Source organism: Sminthopsis crassicaudata, chromosome 4 (assembly GCF_048593235.1).
Source record: "Sminthopsis crassicaudata isolate SCR6 chromosome 4, ASM4859323v1, whole genome shotgun sequence".
Classification (NCBI taxonomy): domain Eukaryota; kingdom Metazoa; phylum Chordata; class Mammalia; order Dasyuromorphia; family Dasyuridae; genus Sminthopsis; species Sminthopsis crassicaudata.
In genome coordinates, this window is record NC_133620.1 from 465,040,474 (window position 1) to 465,059,560 (window position 19,087).

At 47.2% G+C, this 19,087-nt stretch overlaps 1 protein-coding gene across 1 annotated transcript in view; it reads left to right on the top strand.

The window, feature by feature from the left end:
* The window catches only part of SRRM3 (serine/arginine repetitive matrix 3), a 108,948-nt gene that overhangs the window by 68,509 nt on the left and 21,352 nt on the right, over nucleotides 1-19,087 (top strand). The window contains exons 4-11 of the mRNA XM_074264129.1: nucleotides 9,254-9,388; nucleotides 9,644-9,724; nucleotides 11,563-11,584; nucleotides 12,393-12,463; nucleotides 12,646-12,681; nucleotides 15,326-15,376; nucleotides 15,616-15,720; nucleotides 16,325-16,496. Of these exons, the coding sequence (XP_074120230.1) occupies nucleotides 9,254-9,388; nucleotides 9,644-9,724; nucleotides 11,563-11,584; nucleotides 12,393-12,463; nucleotides 12,646-12,681; nucleotides 15,326-15,376; nucleotides 15,616-15,720; nucleotides 16,325-16,496 (673 nt within the window). The remainder of the gene's footprint in view (nucleotides 1-9,253; nucleotides 9,389-9,643; nucleotides 9,725-11,562; nucleotides 11,585-12,392; nucleotides 12,464-12,645; nucleotides 12,682-15,325; nucleotides 15,377-15,615; nucleotides 15,721-16,324; nucleotides 16,497-19,087) is intronic.

Below are 19,087 nucleotides of genomic sequence, written 5' to 3' on the forward strand. Positions count from 1 at the left end.
CAAGTGCCTCCAATGAGAATGAACCATAAGAACAAGAGTGACTTTATTCAGATAGAAGAAGGATCTCTAGAGCACAATGTTGTATACAGGAAGAAAATGCTCTGAAAAGGCAGGCTGAGTGAATGAATCTACACCCAAGTTTGTTTTAAAGATTTCTCCAGAATCTTATAGCAGGAGAGGTACAGTGAGCCAAGGAGTAAGAAAAGCTTAAGTCCAGGAAAAATTTGGAAACATTTGAACCGAGAGCCTGATCCTCTTGTAAGAAGAGAATTCTTCACTAAGGGTCACCTTGAGATTATTGGGACCTTTTTTGACAGAGCCCTCCATTGCATAGTCTGTGATTTACACTTTGGCAGAGAAGGATCCCTGATCACGGGGAGCTTATATTTCTGGGAAACATGGAACAGTTAAGAATTTTAAAATGAAGGATAGAATAACATGTTAATCATGTGGGCAGGTTCTCAGTACCATAGGAATTCACAGAAAGAGAATATTAGCATGGGCTAGTGTCAAGCTTTTGATAAGAGGGGAAAGAATTCAGGATCATAAACTTAAAAAATATTCAAGCTAGAAGACCGAAAAACCATTTGACAGGAGGGCACTAAGGTCAAGAGGAGGAGAAATGATTTCTCCAAAGTCATACACAAGTTATCCACAAAATTATAACTAGAATCCAGTATTCTCTCTACCATTCCACATTGACTGAACAGAAACTTCACCAGAGATCATAAACTATTCTTTCTAAGCTGACCTGAAATTAAAGTATTTAAAGTTAGCATTGTGGCCTGGAGAGAGGGTACTAGATTTAATGACCTTTAGGGATCCTCTTCTCATTCTTTTATCCCTGGAATTCTGACCCTTTGGAGAGCAACCTAGAAAAAGCACCCAGAAACAAAAACAAAATATAAGTGAGGGAGCTGTCCAGCATACTGAACCAAACTCCTGCCTAAGTCCATCAACCTTCCACGATGAAGTCACATCTCTAGGATATTGAGAACTAATTTAATTCAGCAAGACAATATCTCCTACTCTAGGATTTGGTGTTCAATAGATTGGTCAATTCATGAAGTTTGGGGGGGGGGGTTCCATTTTTACTTTTGCTGTCATGTAGGATGTGCTCAAGAGGAGCAAAGCTTCTGATAGTCCCTTTCCAGGGCTCAGTCTCCTTGTAGAATTGTAAAAAGAAGACTGTCTTTGGAGTCAGAAGACCTGAATTCACATCTTGCCTCTGATTCTTAATAACTCTGTGTCTTTGAACAAGTCATTGAACCTCTCTGAGTATCAGTTTCCTCATCTGTAAAATGAAGAAGTCGGAATAGATGCCCTAAATCACCAGTCCTATGAACTTTAAAATGAAGAAGTTACGTTAAGATTATCTCTAAGGTCCCTTCTATTTCTATACCTGTGTTCTCTGTCTCTGTCTCTGTGTGTATATGTCTCTGTCTGTGTGTGTGTGTATCTTCTCTCTCTCTCTCTCTCTCTCTCTCTCTCTATATATATATATATATATATATATATATATATATATCTTTGTGTGTATGTGTGTGTATCTGTCTCTGTCTCTGTATCTCTGTGTCTCTGTCTCTCTGTCTCTCTCCATATATATGTGTGTGTGTGTGTATCTCAAGTCTCTCTCTCTCTCTCTCTCTCTCTCTCTCTCTCTCTATATATATATATATATATATATATATATATACACACACACACACAAATATCTATCTATCTGTCTCTCTGTTTTTATCTGTCTCTATCTCTCTTTGTGTCTCTGTCAATCTCTACATCTCTGTCTCATCTGGCATGGTCTCCAGTCCCATCTTGAAGCCAATGAGCAATAAGGAACAATAGACAGTATCCTGGCTTTGGAGTCAGAGGAAGTAGATTGAATTTCCACCTCTATTGCTTGCTGTGACTTTGGGCCAATAATTCCATCTTCTTGGCTTCAGTTTCCCTAGCTATGAAATGAGTAGGTTGCTCCAGTTGGTTTCTGAGGTCCCTTCCAATTCTTCATCTGTGTTCTTCTGATCCTTCCCAAAATGTGTTAGACAGAATGGCCCAGACTACTTGAGATGTGGCTAGACCTGGGCAGAACATAACAAAGGTATCACCTCCCTCATTCTGGACACTGAATCATCCCCATCCAAATCTGAGCAGAACCAACTGGGTAGAGCCAGCAGATTGTGAGTCCCCTCTGAGGCTTTTTCACAGAGGGATGAAGTTCCCTGACAAGAGACAATTACCGTCTTTGACAGCAGAAAACAAGAGAGGGTTAATTAGGTTAATCATTGGGAAACAGAGATTAGCACAATCATGGAGGTTAAGTATGCCGTGGTGGATTGTGGATTTCACCTCTCAAGAACAGAAGAAGATTGACAATCATGGAGGAGATCGGCACTTAATGCTGCTGCTGTTTATTCTTTCAGCACATGTAGTAGCCTCGGTGTATCTGGCACCCATTGGCTCATCGGTCGCTTCCAGCTTTGGTCAGCTCTCACAAGGAGGCTCATTTCAAGCAAGTTACAAATTTCCTGAGCCTCAGTGAATATAATAATGTTGATAATAATGGGGAAAGTGGGGAGAATAATGGCCATCTCTCCATCCAGCACATCCTGCTGCTTCTCATAAGAATTTCTTAAGATTACCTCGGGAGTTAAGAAAGAAGGAGAAAAAGCTTTGTCACATTGCTGAAATGGAATCAATCGCTTCTTCATCTGCGCTCATTGATGAAAAGAATCGGTGGTTGGAGAAAGAGAGGCATTTTTGAAACAAGGTCAAGAGAAAGATAATATATCTCAGTTACGATTTACATGCCTCCTCATTTCATGGTTAGTTTTAGCCTCAAGGTAGTAATGATAATTTTAAAATAACATAATAATATAGTTTTAAAAGGTAGAAATATTGGACTATCTAATGTTTTGGGGCCAGTAAAGAAAAGGACTTGATCAAGGTTCCCCAGGGAATAATCTAGGATTCAAATCTAGCTCCTGTGATGCAGAATATAATGCTCTTTTGACCATTCCAAGCTTGACTCCAGCTCCACTGGGAGGAGTCACTCCCCTACATGGCAGAAGACAAACCCAAATGCTTGGCCCTTTCTGCGTCTCATCCACTGTTCTTACCACTCTTTCTCTTTGGTCAGCTTAGGACTCCGTCTTATCTTCCAGAACAACTTCTCAGACAGCTTTTTTGGGTAATTGTTCTTTCCTTTGGGCAATTTGGAAGGGGAGAGGAGACAGTTGTTATTTCTTGGAGCATCCTGTGACCTCATCAATGAAGGGATGTGGCTGTTCCTCTAAGGTTACCACTAAATCACTCAGCTAAAAACATCAGGCTCTTCAATCAAGCATTTATCCTTTTTCTCTTCTTCCTTCTCCTTCGTCCTTCTTCCTTTTCTTATTCCCCTTTTTCCTCCTCTCCTGCCTCCTCCTTGTCCTCTTCTTTGTCAAAGTCAGGGTTTAGTCATGGAAATGGGGGAGGTTTTGTGTGTCAGGGGACACACGCAGTGCTGATGGCAGGGATTCAGTGATGCCAAAAGGAGCTTAGCCCTAGATTGGAACTCAAAGCTATTCGGTGCTGAAGAGGATAGTGCCCACTGCTGGGCATGGGGCCTTAGGCGTAGGGACAGTTCAGTTTCAATTCACCTTGGCTTCTTCTTGTGTGAGAAACATTTAGGGCCACATTCTCCCTATAATCTCAATTCAGAAGGGCTCCTCCACCCGGAGTACCTTTAGCAAGGGACACTCTTAGGTAATCAGGTTGGAATATTTTACATGGGACATCTGGAAAGAGCAGAAAGTCTAGATTACTAAGGAACAAGTTCAAGTTTGGTTACTCCTGCCTCGATGCCCCTGATCCCTGACAATGAACTCCCTTTCCTAACTCCTTATGACCTTCAGGGTCCACTTAATCTCAGTAACTTTCCCTCATCTCTTTTTCTGGGTTCCTTCTCCTTAGTTACCCCCCAGTACTAATGGGAGTCCCTTGTAAGTGTGTATAGTAGTAGAATAGGACATAGCCTAAAGAATGCTGAGGGATTTGGACCCACATTAAGGGGAAACTGAGGAGGGCTTTAGTCTTGTGGGGATCCAGATAAATCCTGGAAGAAGGTATGAATTGGCTAAAATAAGTTGCTACCATTTATGGCTCTAGAGAAAGAAATGGCAAACGACTTCAGGATCTTTGCCAAGAAAACCCCTCATGGGGTTGCACAGAGTTGGACGCAACAGATCAAAGGGGCACAAGACATGAGAAAGATTAAGAATCCTGGTTCTACACTGGGAAAGGAGTGTAAAATGTTTGCACTATTGTCTTTCTACCCAGGTTACTTATAACTTCGGAATCCAATTCTTACCGAGCAACAAGAAATTTGGTTTTACACACGTATATTGTATCTAGGATATACTGTAACATATTTATTATGTATGGGATTGCCTGTCATCTAGGGGAGGGAGTAGAGGGAGGGAGGGGAAAATTCAGAAAAGTGAATACAAGGAATAATGTTGCAAAAAAAATTACCCATGCATATGTACTGTCAAAAAAATTATAATTATAAAATTAATAAATTATCAAAAAAAAAAAAAAGAATCCTGGTTCTAGTCCATTTCCCTCTATTTTGTAGATGAGGGAGTTGCCATGGGCACAGAGGATCATATTTCTGAAGATATAAGGGACCTCATGGGCCAATCCCTTCATTTTTCAGATGCAGAAATTACCTAGAACAGTGAAGAGACATTTAAGAATGTCTTATTATAGACATTATAGAATAAGCTCTTTTAATCAAGAAAACTTCTAGCTACAGAACTCCTCTACCTTCCAATAGCTTCAGCTCTCAATAATTAACTCCATTATGAAGGCAGTATGGTACAGTGGAAAGAACAGGAGACTTGGATTCAGGAGTTCTAGGTTTGAATCTTGGCTCTGAGGACACTTCCTACTGTGTGGTCTTGGATAAGTCACCACTTCACTTCCCTGGGCTTCAGATGCCTCATTTACAAAGTGAGGGGATTAGAGAACATGGCCTTGGAGGTCCTTTCTATGCTAGGTCTATGTTCTTCTGATGAGGACTATTTGTTTTTTTAGGGGGGATGTCTTATATGGGGGATGCTAAGTGGTGCCATAATGGATAGAACATTGGGCTTAAAATCAAAAAGACCCACCTATGTGAGTTCAATTTCACTAGCTGAGTGACTTTGGGCAAGTCACTTAACCCTGTTTACCTCAGCTTTCTCATCTGTGAAATGGGCTGTAGGAAAAAAAATGCCAGTGTCTTTGCTGAGAACACCTCAAATGGGGTCATCAAGAGAAGACTGAACAACAACCACTTACATAGTACAGGATAAAGAGCATTGGCTAGGGCATCAGAGGACCTGGATTCAAATCCTGTCTTAGACAATGATGACTTACTTATGTGAATTTAAAAGTCTCTTCACTGTTCTATGTAGTTTCTGCATCTGAAAAACGAAGGGATTGGCCTATGAGGTCCCTTATGTCTCCAGAAACATGATCCTCTGTGTCCATGGGCAACCCCCTTATCTACAAAATAAGGGAAATGGGACTAAAATCAGAGGCTCTTAATCTTTCTCATGTCTTGTGCCCCTTTGACCTGTTGTGTCCAACTCTGTGCAACCCCATGTGGGCTTTTCTTAGCAAAGATCCTGAAGTAGTTTGCCATTTCTTTGTCAGATGAGGAAACTGAGGCAAATAGGGTAAAGTGACTTGTCCAGGGGCACACAGCCAGTAAGTATCTGAGGGCTGAATTTAAGTACAGAGAGTCGAGTCAAGAAGACTCCACACTCAACACTAGTTGTCCAGGCTGCTGAACACCTCAGAACAATGTTTTTAAATGCATGAAATAAAATAAACAGAATTACCAAGGAAACCAATTATATTGAAATCGTTATTAAATATATATATATATAAAATACACATATTTTTTTAATTTCATGGACTGGAAAATCTCTAAGGTCCCATTTAGTTCTAAACCTAAGATTCTACTGTGACTATGGTGGGGGAAGAAGGGGAGAAGGGAGCAAGGGCAGGAGAGGCAGAGAGGGAGGGAGGAGAGGAGGGCCTCTAGTTTAGACAGGCCATGACCTCTGCCTTCATAGAGTTTCCAGCCTGTTAAGGGGATATGGCCCCCGCCCAACCCAGTTGGCTGTTGGGTTTGTCCTCGAGCTCAGCCAGAGCAGATCTTCCTCAGGGTGCTATTGTCTCTGCCCTTTGTTTAGTTCACCTAATGGAGCCACGAGAAGGGGGGGGGGAATGGTAAGGGGCTCCTCCTTGTTTCTGGCGTGGGTCCTAGCAAAGCTCCTGAGATCCAAACATAATTACATGCCCTTGCCCAGGGAGGTTTGAGCTTGGCAGGGAGAAAATTGGAGTAGGAGTGCAGGTAGAGGGGGTGACTGCGGAGGGGAGAGCTCATCGCTTTCAGAGGTGATGCTTTTCTTGCCAATAGGAGAGTCTGTATGGAAAGACATTTCCAACATCGATCTCCTGAATGAGTTCTTTGTTTCATGGCTTCGTTGTGAGAGGTGACATGGCATAATGGCAAGAGCGCTAACTTTGCCCCCCCCTCTCCGTGCCTCAATTTCCTCATCTGTTAAATGAAGTTAAATGTTAAAAGATGGCCCTTTAGGTCTCTCCAGCACTAGAACTATGGTCCTATGGGACCACGTCTAAGTCACTTCCCTTCCCTGAGCCTAAACTCCCCCTTCTAAAATGGGATTGAACTATATGATCTCTGATGGATCCCATTTCTTGGAGCCAGGAGACCTAGGTGGAGCCCTGACTCAAGCTCTCTGAGCTTGGCAAATTTTTGATTCACATCCATAAGCCTCAGTATTTTTTAAATGAAAGACAATCCTAGTTCTGGGTGTAGTTGCTAACTTGCTGCTTGGGTCAGCTTTCTCTGGCCTCAGTTTCCCCATCTGTAAAATGAGAGGGTTCCCTCTATAACCCCTGAAGGACCCTTCCAGGTCTCAATTTCTCACCCTTTGGCCCTGGACTCCCATTCATTCCCACATGGTTCATTTTACAGACACTGTGCCACACCCAAATGTTAAACATCAGTTACAAAGACAAAGACTTTGGGAGTCTGGAGGTTTGGAGACCATCTAGCCTCCTGTTATCCGCATCACCGCCATCCCCTTCATTAACTGTATTATTGTGCTAACCGATGGGCAAGCTACAGAGCGGGAGTTCTGAGAGCGGCAGCCAGCCAGGAGGATGTGAAGCCGGCCCCGCTTGGCCCTAGCTCTGGAAGAGAGAAGGGGAGCGGGTCCCGCTCAGCCCCCTGGCCCTGGAAGAGAGAAGGGGGAGCCGGCCCCACCAGAGGGGGGCTCGGGCAGCATTCCACGGAGAGCGGCCCATCATTGCAAGAAGACAAATTGGAGGCAGTTAGGAGGAGAGAAGCCAAGATGATTAAGGGCCCAGGGACAGGATTGATTTATGAGGAAATATGGTCAGAGCCAAGCTCGCGGCAGCTCGCTAAAGCAATGACTTTGGGAGGGGCAGAGGAAGGAGCGGGAGGGAGGGGAAGCATGATCAAAGTCTATAAATATTTGAAAGGTGGCACCTTCCCAAGGCGAAGAGGATGTAGGAAGTGGGATAATGAGCAGGAATGGGGCTGATGGGAAGAAATGGAGAAAGTGCTCAGCATCCAGAAAGGAGACAAGTGCGGGCCGTCCTGTGCGACTCAGCATCTGCTGCCTGGTGGATGTCTCCCCAGCCTCCCTGAGGACCGGGAGCCAGGCTCAGGGACTGTCTCCTCATTCAATCAACAAGTATTTATTAAGCACCTACTAAGTGCCAGCCACAGCAGCTTGGCAGCTAGTTCCTGGCCCCATATCAAGAAGACATCTCTCTGGGTCCAAATCCAGCTGTCCTTGTGAGCCTGAGCTTGTCACTCAATCCTGTTTGCCTCAGTTTCCTCCTCTGTAAAATGATCTGGAGAAGGAAATGGCAAAATGCTCCAGTATCTTTGTCAAGAAAACCCCGAATGCGGTCACGAAGAGTCAGACACCACCGAAATAATTCACAAAGGTGCCAGACATTGTACTAAGCACTAATAAAAGCAAAAATAATCCCTGTTCTCAAGGAGCTCATGGGGGAGACAACTTGCAAACAACTAATGGCAAACAGGCCCATATCTGTGTGTGTGTGTGTGTGTATACATAGTAAATTATATAAATTATATATATGTATAAAGTGTAAGAAATACAAAAATATATAATTGTAAATTAAATATATCTCAGAGAGAAGGAAAGTTCAGGAGACTTGGGAAAGGCTTCTTGCAGAAGGCAGGATTTTAGCTGACACTCGAAGGAAGTTTGGAAAGCCAAGACCAGAGCTGAGGAGGGAGAATGTTTGAGCTGCAGAAACCTGTCAGGGAAAATGGCAAAAGAGCCATTGCCCGGCCATCCTGTATGACGAGCAGAGAGGAGGTCGGTGCGACTGGAGCAGACTATGTGAAAGAGATTGAAGTGTGAGAAGACTAGAAAGGAGGGAGGGGGCTAGCTTGTCAAGGGCTTTGAACAGAGCATTTTGTCTTTGACGCCGGAAGGGGAGGAAGCCACTGAGTTTCTCCAGTAGAGGGGTGATGTAAATGGGCCTGCCCTTTAGGGAAAGTGCTTTTGGTGGCTGAGTGGAGGGAGAGACTTGAGGCAGCCTGACTCCTCAACAGCTACTGCCCTGATCCAAGCATTGAGGTGAGAAAGGCCGCATCGGGGCAGGGCAGGGTCAGAGGAGACAAGGAGGTGATGGAGAGTGTCAGGGAAGGATTCCTTCAGTGTTATTGCTCTTCAAGAAGAGATGAGCAGGATGATTTCAGAGAGCGCCACGGTGGACAGAGGACTAGCACTGGGCTCTAGAAGACTTGAATCTAAATTTGACTCCAGATACTTATTAGCTGAGCGAGTCCCTTGACCTCTGTCTGCCTCCATTTTCTCATTTGAAAAAATGAGGATAATAAGAGCAACAAATTCCTTCTTGGGGGCAGAAGCTGGATCTCCTAAATCAATGCAGAGCATGGGTGGCAAAGCGTCAGCCCTGGTGTCAGAATGCTGAAAAGGGCATCTGTAAAATGCCAGGGATGAGAGCTTTGCGCCCATTTTGCAGATTCTAGCTCCCGCTGTATCCCAGGCCTCCTTTTCCTACCCACACATTCAGGCCTCTAAGCCCTGGATGGTTGCAATCACCCAATTGGTCCTCTTGCTCCAAATCTGGACTGACCTCTCTCTCAATCTGTCTCCCCGGCCAGAGTGATGGAAAGCCACTACTTGATAGAAGGGGACGCCCAGGGCCTGGAGTACTTGCCTTATGAGGAAGACTGCCCTCTGGAGTGCGACTGTCCTGCCGACTGTTACCGGGCTGATGGTGGGCACCGAGAGTACAGGTCAGGCCCTGGAGAGGGAACGGCGCTGGGCAGCCTTACGGAGCAGGGAAGGAGGGAGGGCTCTCTATGTGAAACTGGCAGAGTGGCTGAGTGGGCAGGACTGGGAGCTGGGAGGGCTTGATGGTGCTGGAGGGGGTGGGGAGGAAGGGAAGGGCTGTGGATCCTTCCGAAATCGGGATCAGGAGGCCAGGCGGGCCTTGGGCTCTCCTGGCTCCCCTCATCGGCTTCGCCTCTCATTCCCCCACCCACCCCCAGGACCAAGCACTGGTCAAGCAGCTCAGCCTCACCCCCTCCCAAGAAGAAGAAGAAAAAGAAATCAGGCCATCGGAGAAGTCGGTGAGTGGGCCGTGCCTGTGGAGGGAGCGGAGAAGGAGACGGGGCCGTGGCTGGGAGAAATGGGAGCTCTCCCCAAGGCTCCTGGCAGGTGGGGCTGAGGCCCCCAACACGGGCCTGATGAGCGCGGGCCCGGTGGGCAGAGGCTGGGCTCCAGTCCTGCCTCAGAACCCTACCCAGGAGCTTCGGAAATCAGACGATAAAATGGGGGGTGGACAATGTGTGATCTGAGGTCCCTTCTAGCTCTCACTCGAGGAACTAGGCCGAGAGTTAAAAGACAGTTCACCCTCCTCGGTGTCCACCTACTTCTCCTTGAAACTCAGTGCCTTCCCTGATGGGGGGCCCATGGAGAAAGGGAGGGAGGAAAAAGGGAAGGAAGGTGGGAGGAAAGCATGGATAGAAGGACAAAGAGAAGGAGGAAAGGAAGAGAGAGAGGGAGGAATGAAACAAGGGAGGAAGAAAGGGAGGGAGAGAAAAAAGAGGAAGGAAAAGAGGGGGAGAGGAAGGAGGGAGAGGGAAGAAAGGAAGAAGGCATGGAAGAGGGAGAAAAGTTGGTCCAACAGCTCAATTGCTTTGAGGTCACTAGAATCCCATTGATGGAGAGAGAGAGAAAGAGACAGACACAGAGAGAGACACAGAGAGAGAAAAGGGAGGGAGGGAGAGAGAGAGAGAGAGAGAGAGAGAGAGAGAGAGAGAGAGAGAGAGAGAGAGAGAGAGAGAGGAGAGAGAGAGAGAGAGAGACAGAGAGAGAGAGAGAGAGAGAGAGAGAGAGAGAGAGAGAGAGAGAGAGAGAGAGAGAGAGGAAAGAGAGAGAGACAGAAGAAGAGAGACAGAGGAGAGAGAGGAGAGAGGGAGACAGAAAGAGAGACAAAGGAGAGAGAGAGACAGAGAGAGAGAGAGAGAGAGAGAGAGAGGAAAGAGAGAAAGAGACAGAAAGAGAGACAGAGGAGAGAGAGGAGAGAGGGAGACAGAAAGAGAGACAAAGGAGAGAGGGCAGAGAGAGAGAGAGAGAGAGAGAGAGAGACAGAGAGAGAGAGACAGAGAGACAGAGAGACAGAAGAGAGAGAGGAGAGAGGGAGACAGAGAGAGAGAGACAAAGGAGAGAGAGAGAGAGAGAGAGAGAGAGAGAGAGAGAGAGAGAGAGAGAGAGAGAGAGAGAGAGACAGAGAGAGACAAAGGAGAGAGAGAGAGACAAAGGAGAGAGAGAGAGAGAGAGAGAGAGAGAGAGAGAGAGAGAGAGAAAGAGAGAGAGAGAGAGAGACAAAGGAGAGAGAGAGAGAGACAAAGGAGAGAGAGAGAGAGAGAGAGAGAGAGAGAGAGAGAGAGAGAGAGAGAGAGAGAAGGGAGAGAGAGAGAGAGAGAGAGAGAGAGAGAGAGAGAGAGAGAGAGAGAGAAGGAGAGAGAGAGAGAGAGAGAGAGAGAGAGAGAGAGAGAGAGAGAGAGAGACAGAGAGAGAGAGAGAGAGAGAGAGAGAGAGAGAGAGAAGATCCACTTTGGGATCTGGGTTTTTTTTTTCAAACTGCTTCTTCTGAACCTGGGAAAACAGAATTTATCTTCTGCTTCTAGCTCTAGCCTCTCCATTGGATCAAACCCAACACAAGTTCAGTTCAATTCAATTCAGTTCAGTTGAGTTCCACTCAGTTCAGTTCAGTAGAATCTAACAATAACTGGTTAATCCCCTGCCTGTGTGCAGAGAACTGTTCTAGAAGTATGATAGATAAGTCCTCACCCTGAGAAGTCCTTGGTCCGAGGTGGAGGGTGTACATGTAACCCATACATCAACAACTGGAATCCATAATAAAACACTATCAGGGGCCAGAGTGTTATGAGGTTGGGGGGAGGAGAAGGGCATCCCTGGAATCCGTGGTATCGGGGTTGGACTTTAAAATAATTGTAGGAATACAAGAGGCGGTGGGCGAGTGAGGGGAACAAGGGCGCAGGAATATAAAGTTGCCGGTGGTCAGTTCGGAAGAATTATAGCTGTTGAACAGATTGTCCCCAAAAGGGACAAGCAAGGGGGCTACATTTTAGAAAGAGCTTCCATATGGGAGAGAGTGTCCAGATGAGGGAGACGGGAAGAATTAGGTCAATTTACATGACACGCCGTTTAAGGCCCTGATGATTTTTGAGTTGGAGAAGAGAAGATTCTGGGAGGCCTTGAGAGCCATTGTGTGGCCAAGGATTAGACTTACTTTGTCCCCAAGAGAGCAGAAGCAGGAAGGCGAGAGGTGGCGAGGGATGGCAAAACTACAGATTTCAGTTCCACATCAAGAAAAACTCCAAACAGAAAGCACTGTCCAAAGGGAATGGGCTCCCTGGGGAGGTGGCGGATTATCCCTTCTGGAGTCTTACAGCAAAGACAGGGTGGTTGAATTTTCAGGATGTCAGGCAGGTACAACACGTTGGACAAGGTGACCTCGGTGGTCTGTGGTTCGAATTTGGGGAGTAAAAAGAGATTAGTGATGTCAGGTATGGGACAAAGTTCAATGGGATTTGAATTTTATTCTCTGAGGCCATAGGGAGGCATTGAAGGTTCTTGAACAGAGCAGTAACTGCTCAGATCTGGACATCAGGAATTTTACATTTATCCGACATGTAGGACAACGTGAAGGGGGAGAGGAAAAATAAAGTGGCAAATCCTGTGTGGAACTTGTTGCAAAAATGGGGGCAGGTTGTAAGTTGGGGGAGCTCCTCACCCCTTCGGAAGAAGAAGAAAAATGGAAAAAAGCATAGACGTGACAGGTACCTTAAAAAGTCTCGTCGTCTCCCCAGCCTTGGCGTCCCGAGCTCTGCTCCCCCACCCATGTCACCAGATCCCAGGGAACAGGAGGGAGGGATTGCCCCAGTCTAACATGGAAGGGAAGGGGGCATAATTAATTCCTCACATGTCTGCTAAATGGAAACCATTTTGTCACGTGTAACAGGTCTGACTCAGGATCCAGGAGGAAGAGAAGACACAGGTGAGCAGGAGCCCGCAGAGGATCAGCAGGGCTGCTTGGTCCAACCCCATTGAAGTTGGTTGGAGCGGTAGTGAGTGGGGGCTGGACCCAGAAACTGAGGAATAGGGTTAAGACTGAGAGCCAAGGGGCAGCTAGGTGGCGCAGTGGATAGAGCACCAGCCCTGAATTCAGGAGGATCCGAGTTCAAATCTGGTCTCAGATACTTAACATTTCCTAGCTGTGTGACCCTAGGCAAGTCACTTAACCCCAGCCTCAGGGAAAAAAAAAAAGACTGAGAGCCAGCCCTGGCTCAAGCCCACGTCCTTCCCTTGTGTGTGCCCCAAGAACAGAACTGTCCAAGAACTAGAGGGCTGAGCCCTTGGTCTGAAGGAGAGTAGGATGTAGATGGAGGCTTCTACTCAAATGACCTGATCCTGGGAGATCTGGGGCTGGGAGAGGGGGCTCCTGGGAGCTTCTTTCCTCACCATATGCTTTGCCTGTCCGGGGGGGCAGAAAAAGCAGCTCAGATGCTCCAAAATGCCTAAAAGCCCACACTCCTCTTCACTCACCTTTCAGATGGACTCATCCCTGTGATTTATTCTGTGTCTCTGGTCAAGTCACTGACCTTTCAGACTCAGTTTCCCTTTCTGTAACAAAGACAAACTCCTCGAGGGAAGAGGCTCTTTTTACCTTCCTTTGTCTCCCCAGCTCTCAGCATAGTGCTTGGAACACAGTAGACACTGTTCACTATATGACCTCCAAGATCTAAATCTGTGAACCTGAGTCATTTACTCTCCCTAGGCTCAGTTTCTTATCCATGAAAGGAAGGAGCTGTTCTAGACGATTCAGGTCCAGCCCCAGACTCTGCTCCCCAGACTCTCCCACCAGATCCTTAGAGAATTGACTGAGCTAGAAATTGGGCTGATGTTCTGCTGCCCTCCAGTGGCAGAAATCTCCCAGAGTGGCACCTGCCTAGAACTCAGCCTGAAGAACCCATTTTTAGTCCGTTCTACCGAGGACTGACAGGGGTCAGCCCCGGGCCAGGCTGCTCTAGCACAAGGCGATCAGAAGACATGGTTCCCTCCCTTTGGAAGGGGAAGACCGGTCTCCCTCCGAGCCCTGGATGTGATGTTTAAGGCCCCTCCAATGCTACTAATCAATTAACAGGCAGGTTTTAAGCTCCTGGGATAAATAGGCACCGGATGTACAAAGGCAAAAACATGGCAGACCCTGCCCTCGGAGAGCTTCAGTTCTGTTGGGAGATATAACATGTACCTGGATAAATACACTCAAAATGAGAATGAAATGAGAGAAACAAAGAAGTTTAGGGAGAGACAGCATAAACAAAAGAGAGGAAAGAAACAAGTAGCAATCAAGCACTTAGATATATTTTCACAATAATCCTGGGAGACAGCTGCTTTTATTATACCAATTTTACAGATGGAGAAACTGAGGTTACAGAGCTTGTGACTGGCTCACGGACACACAGCTAATACATATTTTCACAATAATCCTGGGAGACAGCTGCTTTTATTATACCAATTTTACAGATGGAGAAACTGAGGTTACAGAGCTTGTGACTGGCTCACGGACACACAGCTAATACATATTTTCACAATAATCCTGGGAGACAGCTGCTATTATTATACTAATTTTACAGACGGAGAAACTGAGGCTACAGAGCTTGTGACTGGCTCATGGACACACGGCTAATAAGTGTCTGAGGCTAGATTTGAACTCGGGATTCCTGACCGCAGACCTAGTAGTTGGGAAGGACTCAATTCTAAATCCTATAAGCATAATATATAGAGTTAGAAGTCCTGGGTTTTAATCATGGTGACTTCATCATTTTGTCACATATCCTCATCGGGCCTCAGTTTCTCCATCTGTAAAATAAGAGGGGGGGCTGAGATCTCTAAGACCCCTTCCACCTCTTAAGTCCCATAATCCTTTGCTCACTGATATTTTATAATATTGATGAAAATTGGGATTTTTTGGGTTAAGGGCAAAACTGAGTGGGCCAACTGGCAGGCACTGGTTGGATTGGGATGATCAGCAAAGCTGGAGGGAGCATCTGATCCTGATGGAATAGCTGAGTACAGAGCTCAGAGCAAATCCAAACTTCCGGGGAAGGGGGAGAGTTGGGAAAGGGGAAAGGAGAGGAGGGCGGGTGTGAGACAAGAGGCCTCCATTTGCCCCAAATCCCAAAGCTCCTCACTCCAGCTTTGGCTGGATCTGCTTGAATTGCCTGTGCTCTAGACCCAACATAGCCAAGCTCCTGGGGCCACTCCAAGAGCGAGTGTTCAGCCCTGCGTGTGATTAAGCAGTCCTTCTCTGTCATATTAATTAAGGCACCTCCGAATTAAGTGTGTACATAAGGGCCGGACGGCCCAGAGGGAACGAGCGACACAAACTGGGGTTAGAAACTCAGGAAAGCTTCTCTGACCAGGGTGGGGGGAAGTCAAGGATTTCCGCCAAGGGGCTGAAGAGGAGGTGAACAGATCTTCTGTCTGGGGTAAAACAGAGCTGTGGGGCAGGGGGCACCCCAACATAGGGCTCAGCTCTCAGAGAAAGGTGAGTTTTCCCGTAGATGCCAAAGAGGAGATTCAGGTCACCTCTCCGTACCTCCTAACTCCCTGAGCACTGAGCTTCCTGTTGTTTGTAGGTCCCGCAGCCCCAAAAGCAAAAGAAAAGAGAAAAACAAAGAGAGAAAGAGGTAAGAGACCCGTGTTTCTGCCCCCTTTCAGGGTGGGGGTGCTTGTTCCTGAGAGAAGTAATCATGTCTCATTCACACTAGAGTGGAAGGGGCTGATAGCCCAGCCTTCTCCCAGAACGGGGTTTGAGGTGGGAGAGGCGAGCACCTTGAGCATCCGGAGGAAGGGCCCGGAGCTTCTGAAGGCTGCAGAGCCAGCCTCCCCTCTCTCCATCTCTTCCCCTCACCTTCTCCTTTTCCAGACCTCACAGTGAATCTCCATCAAGAAGGTCTCACCGACACAGTAGCTGCAGTTCTCACAGCGCCTCCATATCTTCCAACTACAGCAGCTCCAAATCACCCAGCAGGTAGGTGGCCAGCCCACGGCAAACCGTGGCCAGGGAGGGGGCAGCTGGCAGGTGGCCGGGCCTTTGGGCTTCGGGGGGGCTGGGAAGTGTGGGCGAGGATTTAGATTTTTCTTCGGAGTATCTACTATGTAGAATGTCTATGTAGAATTTGGTTGGGGAAAGAGCTGGGACGTTGAGTGATGGAGACTTGTGGGCAGCTCTATCATGATCTGCCCATGCTGGGCTCAAAAGGGCTCGGGTCAGTCGCCCTCAGCAGAGCTTCCATTGGGACCCCCGGACTGAGCTCCCAGTTCTGTTGGGGTGACGGGAGGAAGCCCAGGGTCTCATGGGAAAGGCATGGGGGAAAGTGGGGAGTGATGCTACAGCTAAGGCCTTGCCTGACTAGCTGAGCTCTGGAAGAAATCAGAGCAAGATTACTGGGAACTAGAGGAATCCGGGCAGACATCCTGGAAGTGGTGTTCTAAAGAGATCTGGGTCTCAGTCTCTCTCTAAGGCCTAGGGAGGTGCATGCTCAGAGAGGCTAGCGGCCAAGGCTGGCTCCGTGGAGGGAGAAGGAGGTAGGAGGGTCCCACCCTGGCTCCCTCCATCCCTCCCCTTGCTGCAGACTGAGCCCTAAGCCCAGAGACGATGGCCCCAAGGCCAGTAGCCAGCGGTCCAGCAGGAGCAGAACGTCCTCTCCTTCGGGCCGCAGCCGATCGGGGTCCCCACACCAGAACGGCCAGCGGAGCAGGCGTCCCAGCCAGTCCCGAGGCAGCCCGTCAGACACACCACTGGATGTACGTACCCCTGGCTCTCGCCACCATTCACCTCCCCTCCCCCACCTCCCCAATCTTTGGCAAAGGTCACATCACTTTTGTAGAAGGACAGGTAGGGTCAAGCTCAGACCCTCCTTCACGCCAAGTCTGTAGATGAATCCTGTTCCTTGTGCATGTATGTGTGTGTGTGTGTGTATGTGTACGTGTGTGCGTTGGGAACTAGGGGAGACTGCAGTCCATCGCCCCTGCCTCTCCCTCTCCCCGGCCATCCTGTACCCCAGCGAGGGCAGATCATCCCCCCACTCCGCACCCCCAGGTGTCTGAGTACAGTTAAACTAATTAGGTGGAAAAGGAAGGTGAAGCTCTTCCTAGAGATAGGAATAGGCCGAAGATGGACCCCAGGGTGGTGAGGGAATAGGAATAGTTGTCAGAGAAGCCCCTCCATTTGTGCCGCGCTTTATCCTCCCTCAAGAGGCTTTCCCATCCATTATCCCATTTGCTCTCACTACCACCCAATGAAGAAGGCGTGGAACGTGTTATTCCTATTTCATAGACGAAGAAACTGAGGTGCAGCTAGTGAGCAGAGGAAGAGACACACTTAGGGCTCAGAGCTCCTAACTGCAAGTCCCAGTGACTCCCTCTTAGCTACGCTACAAGAGCAAGCCCCCCTCCTCAGGAGCCCCTCCCTGGCTGGGAGTAGGGGAGGCTCAAGCACCCTGTTTGGAATGTGTAATAGGCCAACCTGACAGGGAGACAGCTTAGGATGACTCGGGGTCAAAGTACAAAGGTCTAGAACTGGACAAGGACTCAAAGGTCACCTAATGCAACACCCTCATTTGACAGATGGGGAACCTCAGGCCCAGGGAAGAGACATGGCTTAAGGGCCCAGGCATTCCCCCCAAACTCGTAGTTTGTCATTCCTCCCCAACCCCCTACTCCCACCCTTCTTTGTTTCCTAGGAAATGCACATCTCTCTTTGCTGATTTGAGAGCATTTGCTGGCTCTCAGGGGATATGCTTTAATTTCAGCCTTGGATAGTAATGGCCAAAGCAACTTGAGTGCTCCCACATGGTATCACTCAGTCTACAAATCCCCATTCCCAGCATTCCTGTCCCATCTCCAAGTCTGAGCCCCCATCCAACAGCCATCCCCAGCACTACTCCCAATCTGTGACATCGAACGCCCACTGCCAGCGCTGATCTCTGGCACTATTTGCCCCTAGAATTAAGGCTAAGTCCCCCAAAAGCTAGGAATACTTGAAATCCCACAAAACCTTTGAGGGCTTAGCCCAATTCTCACTCATTTATTTTTAAAGCCTCAATGTTTCTCTCCACCACCAACACTGAATTTACAAATGACCACATGAAGTGCTTGACTCCCAATCCCACTCTTTTTACTTGGAAAAACTAGGCTTGGGGCAGCTAGGGGGCGCAGTGGATAGAACACCAGCCCTGAATTCAGGAGGACCAGAGTTCAAATCTGATCTTAGACACTTAACACGTCCTAGCTGTGTGGCCCTAGGCAAGTCACTTAACCCCAGCCTCAAAAAAAAAAAAAAGAAAAAGAAAAAAAAAGAAAAGAAAAGAAAAGAAAAAAGAAAAAAAAGAAAGAAAGAAAGAAAGACTAGCCTTTTTGTCCCACCCTAATTTTTGTCCCAATCCCAGTGAGGTGGGGGTTTGGCTTGGCTCCATGGGATGGAAGACTAGGAATTAGAAAGAACCCAGTTTCTACTCAATATTGCTTCCCAACAATTAGAGCTATCCATTAATGGAATGGAGTCATGGTAGTTGGGTGCCCCATCATTAGAGATACTCCCAAGGAGACTGGATGGCCCCTTGTCAGGAATATTATTGATGATATTCTGGAATTAACTACACACCATTTGAAGTCCCTTCAGATTGACTCATTGACTATCTGAGCACATCATTCTTCTCCCAAGGCACGATATAGATCTATTCTATATTTAATTTTTTTTAATAAAAGGCTGTGCTCCATTGTGCCCAGAAGGGTCACTGGATACTGGCAGAACACACATTGAAGTGGGGGAATTATGGGGACTAAAGTAACACAAATCTCCCACAATTCCACATTCATTACCTTTCCTACCAAGAAAGTGAATACAAGACTAAGAACAGGGTATCTCTCTCCTTTTCGAGATTTAGAAGCAAGCATTTCAGAACCAGAAGGGAACTAGAGATTGTCCAGTCCAATCCTGCTCATTGGAAATTGGGACCCACAAAGTATAGGCTATTCATCTTCAGTCACAAAACGAATTGGTGCCAGTCCCGGAGGTAGAATTCAGGTTTTCTATTCAGTTTTCTTTCGAATGGACCTCAAAGTCCATTGAATACTTAGCCTGATCCCTCTAATACACAAGACACTTCACCTTGTCTATCCAAAGTCTTCTTTGCCTATCCCTAGGCATGTAGGTCAAGAAACTCTTGCTAGGGCTAGAATATAGAATATATAAGGCAAGAATAGAATTACAGCCAAGGTCTCTAGATTCTAGAATATCAGCTGCCTTACATAGCCTCTCTGCTCATTCCCCTGTAGTACAATTCATTTCCAGAGCCTGTAGGAACTGACAACCACCTCCCAGGTCTTAGCATAGT